We start from the raw sequence: 13,723 nt of genomic DNA on the forward strand, positions 1-13,723 counted from the left end.
TCCAAGCTTACTAAAACTGATACCTTACAAAGGTTTTAAACTAGGCATTATCAATTAAGAATATATTAATCTGAAATCCACATTGTAGTAAAAGGATTGAAAAATAAAAGTTTCAAAAGAAAGAAGATAGGAAGGAAGGAAATAAATCTGTAACTCCCACTCCTTAATTCATGGAGTGTAACCTCAAAGAAAAGTTATTTTTTCCTTCCTTTTTTCTTTCCTTCCCTCCCTCCCTCTCTCTTTCTTTCTTTTTTAAAGTAATCTCTATGCTCACTGTGGGACTTGAACTCTCAACCCCGAGATCAAGAATCACATGCTCTAGCCAGTGAGGTGCCCCAAGGGAAAGGTATTTTTAAAGACATGTCTGGAAGGTGAGAAGAAAAAAGTTTACCATTAGCTTTTAAGTACCACAGCTGGATATCTAGATGTCCCACGAGACAAAAAAAGCAAAACAAGGAAAAATGAAATTTACGTTACCAAATAGAAAGCTCTGTGAATTAGTGCTCAGTACACACAGGTACAAGGTGGGACAGGAACACGTCCCTGTGCCCTGCAGTCAGGCCACCGGGTCAACAGTGCAGGTGGTGTACAGAAGACAAAAACTGCTTCATCCAGATTAATTTTCAAAGCGAAGCATGAAGACAAGTGACTTAGAAACGATGGCATGCAAGGGAGGAGTCCCCAGACAATTTCTTAGTTAAGCTGACAGCATTTCAGTTAAGCTGGTCAGACTCTGGAGAACAGCCATGGACACCCAAGTTGCTTACTTACTATGCGACTCCTCCTCATCACTGGAGTAAGAAGAGCCAAGAGAAAAAAGGGTTTTAGACTTAAGGAGATGTGGAGAGATGCGGACGGAGAAGGAGACCCGCCTTGCTGGCTGCATCCGCGGCTGGGCTGAGAAGTGGGTTCACAGAAGACGTTAGTGCACGCAGACTGTTCCAGAACAAAGTCAAAGGCACCTCAAACCAGGCTCAACAGAATCATGCCACGAGCCTGTTTCGATCCAGGAAAGCCTGTCTAGGCCAACAACGTATTTATTTAATTTTCATCTTTATTTCTGAATATGTAGAATTCCAATACGGCTTAAAAAATTCATCCAACAAACACCTACTTTCTAGAGTAAGACAACAAGAAGTCCATTGTTTTTAATGGTCATAATTTATAGCTGGTGTTTTTTCCTTCAGAGAGAGAACATCTGGAGTGGTGGTGTTTCTCAGGATTCTGTGTTCAGCTCTCTTCCCCCTCATCCCAAGCCTCCTCACTCGCTGTCTTCCCTCGCGTACACACCACATACGATGGACACACCTGTCCGCCCTCAGCCAGGGCTCTCCTTTGGACTCAAGATGCATTCACCTCACTGCTCACCTCTGGAGGGTGTCCCACAGGCTGCGTGAACTGAGCAAGCATGGAAGTGGACTCCTCTTTTCCTCCAGACCTGCCCGTCGTCCTGTACGCCTTTGTTTGGTAAGTGGTACCTAACATCTACAGAATTACTCAGAACAGAAACCTGGGCACCACCCCTGAAGGCTTCTATCACACCTCACCCAGTTCTTCTGATTTTGTATTCTAGAATTCTCGCCTTCTCCTGATCCGCCACCTCTGCTCCCCAACACTGACGTCAGTGTGGTCTCTCCAAAGTGTCTAAATCAATCACCTTAATCACCTTAATCACTGAACTGTCCTCAGACGAGAAACCCAAATCCCCCGGTCTTGCCTTCCACATGCAGGCACACCTCATTTTACGGCACTGCCTTTAACTGCACTTTGCAGATATTGCAATTTTTACAAATTGAAGGTCTGTGGTGACCCAATGTAGAACAAGCCTATCAGCGCCATTTTGCTAACAGCATTTGCTCACTTTGTGTCCACAAGCATTCTTGATAATTCTTGCAATATTTCAAACTTCTTCATTATTATTTTATTTTGTTATGGTGATCAGTGATCTAATGTAATTGTTTTGGGACGCTACGCGCCACGCCCATATAAGACAGTGAACTTCAGTGAGAACGGACCAGCCATTATCCACCTCCCTGCCTCAGACCTCCCCAATTCTTAGAAAAAATATTCAAATTAGGCTAATTAACAACCCTACAATGAATGGCCTCTGAGTGTTCAAGTGAAAGGAAGAGCCACATGTCTCTCACTTTAAATCAAAAGCTTGAAATAATTAAGCACAGTGATTAAGGCACGTGGAAGCTGAGGCAGGTTGAGAGCTAGGCTTCTCGTGTCAAAGAGCCAAGTTGTGAAGGCAAAGGAAAAGTTCTTGAAGAAAGTTCAAAGTGCTACTCCACTGAACACACGAATGCTAAAGGCTAACAGATCTATTACTGATATGGAGAAAGTTTTAGGGTTTGGATCAGAGATCAAACCAGTCACAACCTTCCCTTAAGCCAAAGCCTAATCCGGAGCAAGGCCCTCACTCTCTTCAATTCTGTGAAGGCGGAGGGAGGGGATGTGAAGCTAGCAGAGGCTGGTTCAGGAGGTTTAAGGAAGGCAGCCAGCCCCACAACATCACACTGCAAGGTGAAGCAGCAAGGGCTGATGCAGAAGCTGCCGTGAGCTCTCCAGAAGATCGAGCTGAGATCATTCACGAAGGTGGCTCCACTGAACCACAGGTTTTCAGTGTAGATGAAACAGCTGTATAGCAGAAGATGCCATCTACGACCTTCATAGCTGGCGAGGAGAAGTCAGTGTCTGGCTTCAAAGGCTCAGAGGACAGGCTAATGCAGCTTCTGACTTTCAGTTGAAGCCAATGCTCATTTACCATTCCGAAAATCCTGGAGCCTTTAAGAACTAGGATGAATCTACTCTGCCTGTGCTCTGTCAGTGGAACAACAAAGCCTGGACGACAGCACATCCACTTACAACATGCTTTACTGAATACTGTAAGCCCATTCTTGAGATCCACTAATCCGGGAAAAAAAGAAAGATACCTTTCAAAACAGTACTGCTCATTGACAATGCACCTGGTCACCCTAGAGCTCCGACCGAGATTGACAAGGAGATCCATGTTTTTTCCATGCCTGCTAACACAGCATCCATTCTGCAGCCCATGGATCAAGGAGTCATTTTGACTTTTAAGTCTTATTAAGAAATACATTTCATAAGGCTACAGCTGCCATAGACAGTGATTCCTCTCATGGATCTGGGCAAGTAAATTGAAAACCTTCTGGAAAGGATTCACCATTCTGGATGCCAGTAAGAACATTTGCAATTCGTGGGAGAGGTCAGAATATCAACATGACTAGGAGTTTGGAAGAAGTTGATTCCAGCCCTCATGGATGACTGTGAGGGGCTCATGACATCAGTGGAGAAGTCACTGCAGATGTGGTGGAAACAGCAAGAGAACTAGGACTAGAATGGAACCTGAAGACGGGACTGAACTGCCGTGATCTCATGACAAAACTTAGCAGATGAGGAGTTGTTTCTTATAGATGAGCAAAGAAAGTGGATTTTGAGATGGAATTTACTCCTGGTGAAGATGCTATGAAGATTGTTGGAATGACAACAAAGAGTTTAGAATAGCCCACAAACTTAATTGATAGAACAGCAGCAGGTTTTGAGAGGACAGACTTCAATTTTGAAAGAAGTTCTACTGTGGGTAAGATGCTATCAGATAGCATCGCATGCTAGAGAAATCGTTCATGATAGGAAGAATCAATCTACGTGGCAAACTTCACTGCTGTCCTATTTTGAGAAATTGCCACGGCCACCCCAACCTTCCACAGCCACCAATGTGGAAGCAAGACCCTCTACCAGCAAAAAGATTACAACTCACTGAATGCTCAGGTGATGTTAGCATTTTTTTAGCAATAAGGTATTTTTTAATTTAGGTATGTGCGCTCTTTAAGACATCACGTTATTGCACATGTGACTATAGCATAGTGTAAACGTAACTTTTATACGCGCTGGGAAACCTAATATTTCACCTGACTTGCTTTACTGTGATATCTGCTTCATTTCGGTGGTTTGGAACGGAACCGTGATACCTCTGCGGCTCACCCTCACTAACTCGCCTACCGAGTTCCCGGTCTCCTGCTGGTCTCAACTTTGAGGTACTTCTCCCCCGTAAGCCGTCTCTGTCGGATGCTCCTGAAAAGCCCCATGTTTCTTTCACTTGCTGCATTTATCACTTCCCTATTACATGCACCTGTTCTCTTGTCTGCGTGAATGCGGTGAGGAAAGAAACCATACCTCTAAGCTCATCCCTCTCCTACCACTGCCGAGCCTGGTGCCTGGCAAAGAGTAATGCAAATGCTTACTGAATAAATAAAGTAATACATGAATTTCCCTCTGTCAGGCTTTCTGAAAGCTTGCTGTCCTAAATGAAATGAAAAAGCCCTACACCAACCGAATACCCCGCAGAAACACGAAATGATCTGAGACTGCTGTCTGCAGCTACGGCACTAACAGGGATCAGACAGCTGCTGGCACGAATACACGTACACTGGCTTTTTTAGCAGTGACCGCCCAGTACAACAAGAAAGGTACCTTCTTCATGTGCTTTCTAAAGTTATTTCCAAATGCGAAACAAATTCTGGAAATGAAAATGAGCTCTTTTATTACACAAAACCTGAGTATCCTCTTTTGTCACAATTTCATGAATCATAAGGAAAAACCTATTTGTACGAATATCTAAGGAGTATCCTCAACATGTATGGAACATATATGTTCTTTGTGATAACACACCCTGAAAAATGAAGGGAAAATGATTTCTCATTAAAAGCCTCTGAGTTAAAAAAATCTATCTAATGGGTACAATGCTCCTTTTAACTTCGCCACCACTAACCTGTTTAGGGCTCTTCTGGGGATACAATCAACCAAGCATTTTCTCTACTGTTTGTAAGCATCTTCTGAGTATAAGCAATGAGATATCTTAAAATATACTCTTATAAAGCAATCACCTGTAATAATGGAATTATTCTGTATATGCAAAAATGAAGTTTATTCTTAAGTTCTATCAAGAAATCAACTATGTCTCCTGGCAAGCTGGGAGTCTCCACTCCATGCTCTCTCATGCAAGAAGGAGAAATGGGGCCAAACACATCCCCGGGAGCCTCCACTCCATCCTCTCTGATGCAAGAAGGAGAAATGGGACCAAACACATCTCTGGGAGCAGTTTCTCTGAGGGCCATCCTCCCGGCATTTCCCCACAAGATGCAGGTAGCTTCGGTGCTTTTCCCATTCCCTAAAAAATGAGCTGGCAAGATGCATTCATCATGTTCCCCCCAAGACAGCATAGCCAAGAGATGAGTAAGGACAGCTTCCCCACCCATTGTGGTTCCCAAGTAAGCTGTCGCCTGTCAACTTTCCACCCCAGAAAATGACACAGAGATCCATCAGTCATCACCTTTACTCAATATTTTCCTCTGTATCAATGGATATCAGAAAATGATCCCAGCTTAGAAATAATGTTGAGTTTCTCTGTTTTCCTCTTCTAGAAAATGACCCAATAGGACATTCCAGACAACAGGCTCAGAAGACATACATTTTTAGAAATGCCCAAATGTTAACAGCTGTGCAAGGCTGTGGTAGAAGCAGCTAATTTCTTTGAAGGAAGAAGACACAGCGCAGGTAGAAGCTGGAAGTAGTGAAAGAAGGTGGAGCTTAGAAAGTACTTTGTTCCTAGACCAGCATACTCATAAGACACAGCCACTTAAAGACCATGAGGGATGGATGGCGTTCTCGTTTCTTTAACGTTTACACTCTGGTCAGAGACAGAATCTGGCACTGTTGTAGGCACTGGGAACTCACTCCATAACAGTAACAACTGCTTATTATAAGCCAGGAAATATGCTAAGCACTTTATGTAAATGCACATTTAAGCCTTATCACATTATTACCCCCGTTTAATCAAGTAACTGACATAAAGAATTTCACTATCTGGCCCAAGGTCACACAGCCACCAAATGTGTGCTTACAATAAAACATTAGCTAAAACATTTTAAGCGTACTGAATGCTTTAGGCTTTAAAATCACTGTGTAGATGTTAATTATGAACCTTTCAGCTAGGAAGACCATGACCAGAGATGAATCATGCAGAGTATTTAAGTGAATTGGAAAATTTGAGTCTGTGGCAAATCGAGAACTGTCCAGTGACCCTGAGGCTTAAAGGCACAGCACACAGGACACAAGGTTTAGTCTTCTGTTCAACTGTCAGAAGTTTTACATTTGTGAAAAAATTTATGTTTCTAGAGCAGAAAAAAAAATACAGTTGGGAAAATTAGTTTAATTGTATATGAGGAAGGACTAAGGAGAAACAGTGTCATTAGAGTTGATTAATCCTCCAATTACAGCGTATGCTAACTCAGGGAAACTGTAGGGCTAGCTAACTAATTTACAACTCAATCATTCAAATGTGCATGAAATGTACAAGTTAGAATGAGGGTACCGTCTTCTGACCAAAGGATTAAACACTTGCTTAGAGCTCTACTCTTGACACCAGCCTGCTAACTCATTTCAGTCCCCTCAGTGAGTGGAGCAGAAAATTTCCCAGCAACAGGAGGAAAAGCTCCATGTGCGAAAACTCCTGGCACTCTAGGACAGTGTTTTCTGGGAGTTAGCCCCATTATTTATAGTGTTTGGCTAGCAACTGAGAACAGTTAAAAACCATCTTGCTTTTTGGAGGAAAAATTAATGAAGTGTTTCATGCACGAGGCAAGAGAGTGTATCACAAAACATAGGAAAAAGATCCCTCCGTGGGACACACTCTGTTGGTGTTGGGTATCTGTTGCTATGGGAGTAGACTCTCCACCATGACAGCATGCTCGCTAGTCATGGAAGGAGGCTACGCAGAGCTGAGGTGCCTCACTTAGGGGTGCTTTCCTGTCTTTGGCTACTGAGCTCTAGCAGCACCCCAGGCTCATCAAATCCAACATTAACTATTTCGTTATAATGATTTTCATTCGAGTCCAGCACAACCTCTAGCCCAAACAAAACCAGGAAAAGCTATCCCAGTCATAGTTCTGCAGAGTCACGTCCGCATCTTTGAGAAGACGTCATTAGTAGGCACACCAACCAGGCCAGATCTGAAGTACTGATCAGGAAAACGAGGGCAAGGTTGATAGTTATCTATCATGTCTTAATTCTACTGTGGAAATTAAAAAGATGAGGCCTGCAGTAAGTCATGAGACAGAACATCTCCCTAATGCAGGGCAGCTGCTTCTGTCCCCAAGTCTTTTAATATGAGTTGTATCAGGGGACACTGAACACGCACCAGAAACACCGTAGAGTTTATTTATTCCCTCTGCCTCAGCCTCCTGAATACACGGTCTTTCAGCAACTAACAGATCACTCTCTCCTGGATGAGTAGTTAAATCTTTACATCATGATCTCAAACTGTAACTTACTCATGGAAAAAAAAAAACCAAGATTTTAAAAATAAAACAAAAAGGTGGGGCTTCTCAAAGAACAAGCTGCCTTTCCATGGGAAACATTTAGATCCAATTCAAATATGTTTCTGAACATCTTTTATTTGCAAAGGCTCTGTGCTTATGGATGCCAGACATCTACCTAATATCCCCAGATGATGGGTCTGAAACCTGTGTATAGCTCCATTCATCATTTGCAGATGTAATCCTTTTGGCACGTGCTTGACCAACTAAAAATGTATCTCTGTCTTTGTCCTTCATGAGCTTGATGTTTTTGAAGAGCTCAGGAAGCTAATGCTGGATAAAATTTGGGTAATTGTACTATGGTAATAGAACAGAATATCTTTCAGACATAACCGCATTGTGTTTGTAATGTATTCTCCAGTGTTTCAGAAAAACACTTTAAAGGAAGTGATAGAGGAAGAGAGAGTGATAAAAAATTATGACACTTTTATATAATATATAATATACATAATAATAATATATAATAATATAGATCATTATATAGTGTGTGTGTGTGTGTATATAAAACACTTGGGGGACTCCAGGTTATGGTTATAACATGTGGGGACTCTAAATCCCCAAATATATGGTAATTCTTTGTACTGTTGTTGTGACAATTTTTAAAGTCTGAAATTACTTCAAAAAAAAAAACTTTAAAGAAATCTGTGTCAGGTTTAGGCCCACGACTATAAAGCATTTAATGGATTAAAGAGATTTTTAAGTGGCAACAGGAGGAAGTTCCCAAAACTGAACTGTCTGTCACCTTTTTTGTTTAAATGAGCCATTTGGAAGAAGAGGCAAATTTTGGAAGGTAATGTTACAGTGTCTTAAAGTGAGAAAAATGACAGAGAAAGTGTTTAAAATATACTTAATTAAAAAAAATGTAATATACTTACGGTCCAACCCAGGATGGCTGATTGTCATTAATGAGATGGATTTTGTTAGCGGAGAAGAAATGGCTGATGTACAGTAATTGAATCCCTGTTGTTTAGATCTGTGACATGTCTGTGAAATATTAAAAAAAAAAAAAAAAGAACAGGTTCTAAGTACATGCTCTTATTTCTAGAAAAGCACAAAACTGTACGTTCCAGCCCAACCTAGGAACAGAAGGGAGGACACGGAGGGTAACAGCGCAGGCTCTGCAGTCACACACTGGATTCAAGTCTGCTCCTGCTACCTCACAGCTGCTCAACCTCAGAGGAGTTACTCAGCTTTCATGAACCTTTGTTTTCTTATCTGTAAGATGGGAATAACGAGAGGCGCCATCCTGTACAGTGGTTTCATACCCCTCCTAATACCTAACGATGTTTGACACTCAGTACGTTCAATAAACATCGGCTGATGCATAATCAGATAACAGTAACTTCACTGGAAATACCAAACTACACACAGTAGCTCTTGCTCTCCGAAATTCTAAATATCCTTTCTAGAGATATCGTAGGTATCAGTAGTATACGATTTCTCTGATTTTAACGAGGTGGAGAGGCAAGTAAAAGGTGTCCTAAGATCAAGAGCAAGGCAGCCATGCATCTGGGCAGAAGCCTCATCTCTTTCATTTCCTCTTCTAAGATTAGACGGCTTCTACACGAACAAGAGGGGGCTGAAACCTGGTAATTTCCCTCCCTCAGTAAATTCATAGCTGCTTGGAGGCCACGTAATGCAACCAGCTGCAGAAGCCCCTGTACTAAGACCCCGAGAAGGATAGCCCACCCTGTTTACCAGCCCACTTCTGGTGCTGAGGGGCTCCCTCTCCTTCAGTTCTGAGAGAGCCACTGCCAACTGTTAACTAACTTTAATGGTCATGAATCCCCCCCCTTCACAGTAGGCTAAAGTCTGCACATGCTCAAAGGGAAGCAGTGAAAACCTGCTACTACCATGAATTCAACTCAAGAGCGCCAAAGACTTCTGATTATTTAAAGCTTGTTCCATGTGTAACCATGGAGTCTGAGGCCAACAGCTGCTATGTTTGAAATACAACTGTGGGGTCTGAAAAATGACCTCAGTGAAGGGCAGAGGGACCTTCAGCAGGAAGCTGGCTGCCGGCGACTCGTCCAGATCACAGACACCAGCAGCTCAAATACCCACTCTGAGGTTGCACACAAGACAAAAACTGTGGGTGAGCAGAGAGTTCCAGGAAGGCTAATAAATTAGCACAGGAAAGCACGAAAATGTCAGCAACTTCATCTAGAAAGACTAAACCAGAAAAACCATTTTAGAAAGACTTCAGTGGTAACTGATGTCACTTACTAACAGACAGGGTCCTCTGTCCAATTCCTAGAAATAGGAGTTTCAGAAAAGGTTTTACATAAACAATATTAAGAAAATTAAAATGTTCCCATTTCCTCATTAAAACTCTCCTACTTCAAAAATGTGGAAAAAAGCAGTGAGACTAACAGGCAAGAATTCTGAGATTAATGCTGTCCAGCTGATGGCCAGTTACGAGGCCTTAGGCAAGTCACTTCAAATACGCGTGAGGTTCTCACAAACAAGGGCTTATGCGGAATCCGAAGGGACAGACTGGCTCTAAGTCTGGGATTCTGTTCACAAACCCACAATTTTGGTATTTCGTCTGGTCTTACAACGGACTTCCAAAGGATGCTAGACACGAAATGCGGTTACTCCTGACTCTCCACTTACCAAAGATGCTCCCGGCAAGTTACAAAAGAATTGTTTCTATTTGTCACTCCCTTTTTCTGTTACCATTAGGTTGAATAAATTTAAATCATTTGCCTCAATAAACATATTCTCCATATTCTTTTTAAAAAATTTATTTATTATTATTGTTTTTAATTTCTCAGCACCCAGCGTGGGGCTTGAACTCACAACCTCGAGATCAAGAGTCACGTGCTCCACTGACTGAGTCAGCCAGGCACCCTCCTTCTCCATCTTCTTGTTATTTTCCTTACCTTTTTCTAAAGTATCAGGCCCAGAAGACATGGGTGGTGGGGGAAGGGGATAAAGTGGCAAAATTCCTTTGGGCCTTCAACTGGATTTTTGTCCAGCCGAAATTCTCTTGGGTCTTCACATAAGTTATACATTCATTATTGAGGTAATCCCCCAGTGTCCAATTTCTATTTGGTCATATCACTGCTGTCTAGTGGGGTACAACTAAGCATTAAATGCCTACATAAAACCCTAGTCACCTACTCAAAGAACAGGCTGTTTAACATTTTTGTTGGTTTAATTAGAATGTTTCATTCTATTTCTACCTAAAACTCCAGTCCCCTATTCAAAGACAGGTGTTTAACTTTGTTGTCTGTTTAATTAGAAACGTTTCATCTGCCCGTGTATCAAAGAATCCTCCTAGGAAGCAATCCAAAGTTCCCTTGGCCCAGGAGGGGCATAAAGGACCCGGAGCAGGGTGGGACGCTCTAAAAGCATACAATTCCAGTTCTCCAGGCAAACTCCCCGAGGACCCATCCCCGCTGGTGGCTGGTGAGTGACGGAGGGAAGGGCCTGCGAGGGTGAACACTGGGAAAGTCACCTGACTGGCTGCGAGGAAGGCCAGGCCCTCCAAGAGGGAGTTCTAAGTGAGTGCCAGTGGCAGGCGTGAAGAGAGCATCAGGTGGGGAGGGAGCGCCGATGCTCTCTGAAAAATTCTGACAGTGACGGGAAACAGAGAGAAGAAATAGGCATTTCCTAGGCAATGTGAGAAGACAATTTTTTTTTTCCCTGCAGGAAGGGATATGTTTTTGAAAAATTAGGAAATTTAACAATGTTATGTAACATACTTCAAAACTCATTTTACTATCGGGATGATAAAAGAAGTCCTCAGATAAGAAGGAAAAACTCAATTTAATATCCTGGGGACTTTCCTAGTTTAGAAAAGTTTGCTTTGAGGGAATATTTAAATCAATGCAGATTAATGGTATTCCTGAATTAGTATTAAGTGCTAAAAGCTTGGTTTGTGCTAGATTGAGTATATTATATAATGGGTAAGTAATCACAGCCACTAGCCTTATATTAACCTAAGTCTCGCTTTTCTTTGTTCCTAACGTGAGGACACATGCAGGGAAGTAAAGTGAGTTTTTCCAAATTAGCAGCTTTACCCACTTCAGCCTTACCTGCTGATCAAGCATCCTATGTTCTCTCTGGCCTGATTCCAGATCCTCTTCTGAAAGCGACATCAAAGAGTCACCCCTTTCTTCACCACTGAAAGGGTGCCTGAGCTCTTTGGTGTTTATAGAGTTTACATCTAGAGATGAAGATGGCTTGTTTCCGACACCAGGTCCTCCTGTCAAGCCTTCTAGGCTGAAACTGAACACAGAGCAAAGGAGTTAATTCATTCTATTTCCGAGTCTCAGAAAGGAAGGAAGGTATGAAATTGCTTCGGGTCTATCTCCCTGCTCGTATATTATTTCTATGTCACCTAGCAAAGCTATTGACAAGGGCATGGCACAAATGAGTGCCGCCTACCTTTCCCCCCAACAGGTGTTGGTATGCTGAGAAAGAATACTGCACTTAGACTTTCTTACCTCATTCAACTTATTCAAATGGTGACCATCTAAGGCCATTTTCTCAAGACTTTTTTTCAATCTACCATGTGGATAGACCATTTTATCTTATTCATCTTTTATTTATGTGTGTTTTTCCTTGACCTGATGTAATTAATCTTTGCCAAAGTTTAACTAGACTAATGCCAAAGAAGTAAACGGCACAGAAAAAAACGGGTGAAAGTCACTTTCAGAAGACAAACAGGGAGACCGAGACTTGCCCTTGTGTCCATGAAGTGGACCGTTACAACTTCATATTCAATACCGTCTAGCTGACCTGTACTATTTCACAGGTGTGTTCACCCCAGAGACCTGAGTGTTACGTATGAGCAGTAGCACCTGTGAACAACTGCCCAACAGGTTTCCCCGAGAACTGAGAGTCACAGACAGGTGTATGGGGCCACCTTAAAGAACAAATGCTGAAAAGCTGCTACGTCTAAGAGTTTTAATTTTTTTTTTTTGTTTTGATACTGACCAAAAAAGGGGGTAAATTTAGGGGAGGGGATCCCTGGAATAATGATTTTGTGGTCTGCAGAGTGAAAAAAGCATGTTTTTTTTGTGAGCAAGAGACTAGAGAGAGCAGTTAGCTATCTATCCGCCTCAGAATAATCCACATCTGTTACAGCTGCAGTGGAAACTTCTTTCCAATAAGCAAGAGAGCAAAAGAGAGCTGTAGCCGACCATGTTCTCAGTTACAAGCAGCTGGAAAGGCATTTGAAGGCATCCTGAAGCTAGTTATCTCTGCTCAAACTGTACAATCAACTCTACAAGTAATTCACGTATGCCAGTCCAGAGAGCTTGTTATTTGCTTTTTGTATTTCATAAATTACTTATTATGAACTGAAACCATATGCTTCTATTTTTCTCTAGTGGGTAATTTGAACAATGGATTTTGTTTTTCTTGTTTCAATATGACAATAGAAATCATGATTAAGTATATGTGTCTCTGTGAAACTAATGTGCAATACCAGGGATAAAGAGACAGGCTAAGTGAAGGAAGAAATTATGTTTTCTATTGTGAACTGTTTGTAAAGCCTGAGAAAACCAGTCTATCATTACCCACAAAACTTAATCCTGAAAATGTTTTAGTAATTAAATGTGGCTGCTTAGTGGACAGAAGAATATGAAACATTGAGGAATCTGTGAATTTGGAATCTAAAGAGATTGGGGGGTTTGGAAACATAATGGAAATAAGTGCATCCTCTTAGCTGCCTTGCTTCTGTCATTGTTTGCCTCAGGTTCTGGGAATCAGGACAGACCAAAAGCAGATAGAGAAGTGGTCTTCCATACCAGAGATGCCAGTCTGTGAGGAAAACACCAAATCTACAGCCACTCGAGACAAACAGGATGCATCACAGCACACCATCCGCCTAGTCTGTACCCCTTCAAATGGATTAGTGATGCCCTAGCAGAGGCAACTCAACACTGTGCTCACAGACAAAGCGGCCGCCATATGCATTCTAGCCACACAGAAGCAAGCCCCCAGCCAAAAGCCCAGGTGCCGTATTTTACGATTCCCCCTTTGGTGGCTGGACACGTAGCAATACCATACCTTCTGTAATTAAAGTCAGCACTCAGGGTAGCAGAGTATTGCACACCAGAGGGACACCAGCTCATACTGGGGATGACATCAAAGGCAGAAACAGAAATGGAGGGAGAAAAGAGGAAACAGGGACGGGGTTACTGGGTTTGAAAAGAAAAGCCATAGTTACAGACAGATGGATTTATTTGATCATCAAACAATAAGGAACGTAACATTTAGAATTTAGAAAAAGGCTAGAACAAAAACCACAGAAACTTAAAACTGCTCTACTAACATCCATCTAGACCATGTGCTGGAAATGTCTATGTCAG

At 42.1% G+C, this 13,723-nt stretch overlaps 1 protein-coding gene across 11 annotated transcripts in view; it reads right to left on the reverse strand.

The window, feature by feature from the left end:
- AKAP13 (A-kinase anchoring protein 13) overlaps positions 1–13,723 on the reverse strand; it is a 323,926-nt gene that overhangs the window by 61,357 nt on the left and 248,846 nt on the right. For 6 of the 11 annotated variants that reach the window (XM_045813167.2, XM_045813168.2, XM_045813165.2 and 3 more), the window contains 4 exons: positions 13,422–13,487; positions 11,441–11,633; positions 8,273–8,381; positions 772–897 (listed from right to left, as the gene is read on the reverse strand). In XM_045813167.2, the coding sequence (XP_045669123.2) occupies positions 772–897; positions 8,273–8,381; positions 11,441–11,633; positions 13,422–13,487 (494 nt within the window). The remainder of the gene's footprint in view (positions 1–771; positions 898–8,272; positions 8,382–11,440; positions 11,634–13,421; positions 13,488–13,723) is intronic. The other 5 variants (XM_045813170.2, XM_045813169.2, XM_045813172.2 and 2 more) reach the window with 3 other exon arrangements.

This window comes from Ursus americanus, chromosome 28 (assembly GCF_024610735.1).
Source record: "Ursus americanus isolate L20-20 chromosome 28, mUrsAme1.1.p, whole genome shotgun sequence".
NCBI classification, from domain to species: domain Eukaryota; kingdom Metazoa; phylum Chordata; class Mammalia; order Carnivora; family Ursidae; genus Ursus; species Ursus americanus.